This window comes from Alligator sinensis, unplaced genomic scaffold, assembly GCF_000455745.1.
Source record: "Alligator sinensis unplaced genomic scaffold, ASM45574v1 scaffold249_1, whole genome shotgun sequence".
NCBI classification, from domain to species: Eukaryota; Metazoa; Chordata; order Crocodylia; family Alligatoridae; genus Alligator; species Alligator sinensis.
In genome coordinates this window covers 740,689-743,303 of record NW_005842593.1, presented here as the reverse complement: position 1 = coordinate 743,303, position 2,615 = coordinate 740,689, and the positions used below count along the sequence as shown (strand labels likewise).

General features: G+C 41.4%; 1 protein-coding gene across 8 annotated transcripts in view; it reads right to left on the bottom strand.

The window, feature by feature from the left end:
- PHF20 (PHD finger protein 20) overlaps nt 1-2,615 on the bottom strand; it is a 204,453-nt gene that overhangs the window by 85,148 nt on the left and 116,690 nt on the right. For all 8 annotated transcript variants that reach the window (XM_025214660.1, XM_006032917.3, XM_006032918.3 and 5 more), the window contains one exon: nt 635-802. In XM_025214660.1, coding sequence (XP_025070445.1) covers nt 635-802 — 168 coding nt within the window. The remainder of the gene's footprint in view (nt 1-634; nt 803-2,615) is intronic.

Here is a 2,615-nt window from a genome sequence, read left to right as displayed (position 1 = left end):
AAGAGTGCTGGGTCTAGATGACCCCAGCTAGATGCTTATCTAACCTCCTCTTGAAAGACTCTCCATCCTTGGAGGCTTTTAAGACCTGGCTAGTCAAAGCCCTGGCAGGGATGATCTATTTGGGAATGGTCCTCTTTCAGCAGGGGGGTGGACTAGCTGACCTCCTGAGGTCCCTTCCAAACCAAATGTTCTATGATTCTATGATTTATATTCTGAGCTTTTGTCTAGCTCTAACCTAGAGCCAATGTTTATAACTTTACTTGCTAGACCAGAGAGTCCTTTATTCTCAAATTTCTGTTCTACCTGTAGAAACTTATCAACTATGAAGCCAAACCTGAAACCTATGGAAAACTGGCAGAGGCACTAATGTTCCACTTGATTAATTAATGCAATACAGTTGTCCCTCATTTACAACAACAGCTAGGAAAATAGCCACTTCTTAACAGCAAGATTTCACCTGGCACCTCTTAATGTAAGATTTCACCTGGGAATGTTTTTCATACTATGCAATTCAGATGACATTCCCTATGACAGCAGCTGGACATTTATGAGAAATCAAGCAGGCAGGTTTCTTTTACTCACATTAACTGCTACTTGCACATAAAATGAAATCCACAAACAACAGCCGTCTTACCATTTACTTTCAATCTCTCTTTATGATGCCCACAATCAGAGTCATGTAGAGGTGGTGTACTTAGCTGGGTATATGATTTATTTGAAGAATTGTATCTTGTCATGTTGACAGATTTTGGAGGAGAAGGCTCCTGGGAAATGTCAATGTTTTCTTCACTGCCAGGGTATTCTGTAAAATTATAAAAGCATCAGTACCAGGGAAATCATTATCATTTGATTTTTTGATGCAGTCTTTTTCTCGCTATGCCAAAATTATTTGGGAGTACTGTTCACATGCCTGAAGACAACTATTCCTTGTCTCAATTTTTAATAACCTCTCTACATGATTTAAGTGATGGTATTTGGGAACTAACACAGGGGTTCCCAAACATGGAGCTACAAAAACCTGCAAAGGGTACCACAATGCTGGCACTGCTGCACCCACCACAGGGTGAAATTGCTCCATGCACCTCCATTTTCAGGAGGCAAGCTACAGCCCAACTGACAAGTGTCTGCAACAGAAAGGCACGCTGGCCTGCATGGTGTAATATGCCTTCCTGCTGCAGCTGTTCCCAGTTCGACTCTGGCTTGTCTCCTGAAAACAGAGGCGAGTGAAGCAGTTTCACCCTATGGTGGCAGCAGGTTGGAGATAAGATGCCACTGCCACCAGGAAGAACTGTGCCTCACGCCTCAATTTTCAGGAGGTACAATGGTGCTGAACCAGGAAGAGCCCAAGAAGCAGCAGCGTGTCTGCATGCCTTCCTGCTGCAGCCAACTGTCACTTTGGCTCTGACATACCTCCTGAAGAGAGTTGCATGGGACAGTTCCATCTGCCCTGTGTGCCTCTGTCTCTGAGCAACACTGCAGGGCTGGGCTGGGAAGGGATGCAGTAAGAGCACAAGCTCCTGCCACAGCTGCTTTCAGATATGGCTCTGCAGGAGGTGCGTAGCAGTTTTACCTGGCTGCAACAGTGGTGATAATGGGGTGAATACAATACAATTATAATAACCTAATCAACTACTAATATATGAATTAATAATAGAATTATAATATGCGCAATACATTTTAGCCTTTAATGTGGTGCCACTAAATTTTGAAAATTTTTGAATGGTTGACTTGAGTCTAAAAAGGTTGAGTCACTGCTCTAACCCTATCTCCTGATTCTCTGAAGTGAAAGAATGATGGCTGAAAGAAAGGAAATAAGCATGTATAAATTAATAGCTTTTTATTTTTGCCTGAGTTATGTGAAAGAGATAATTAAGTGTTGTTGCATGAATTCTGATAATTTAAAGTTAAAAGGACACTGGGTACTATACTATAATTGTTTGTTTAAAAGGAGTTAGAACTAATTTAAGGATTCGTATTTAAGTGGAGCCTACCGTTTATTTAATTCAGAATAATGTTTTTCGCTATACTACTACTGCATGAAAGACCTATGGGAAAAAAACCAACACTTCCTACATAGGACAAAGTGAAAATTGCTGTGTTCAATCCTTCATTCAGTCATATGCTGCCCAAGAAAGACTCAGGGAAGCTTACAACGGGACAGAATAACTTGTAAAACAGGAGTGCAACTGACAAGAGAACAACTTAAAAGGGAAACATAACATATACAAAGTGCTGTCCGATGCACAGAAAAAGGTTGCTAACACAATCTTTCCCCTTAAATACACTGACTCCACTGGCCCACAGCTATGGAGATGTAGCCTGCAAATGCCTGCCCAGTTCAGTGTCTCATATTCTCCCTTTAACAATTCCTGTCCATTTTTAGCAGGGCTCCAAAGTTTTCAGAAGGAAGATGGAAGATCATTAACAAACACATGAGACTAAAGTTATTTCTCTTTTGTTACCCTTTTGATTAATGCGTGACTTCTTAAAATCTTTTTTTTTTTTTTAATCACATGATGTGCAAATATTGGGCCAGGCCCAAGGCAACTGCAAGGTCCCTACAAGCCGATATTGGCAACCAGGGTGGACGGCTGGAGACCCTCTGGGTTAAAATC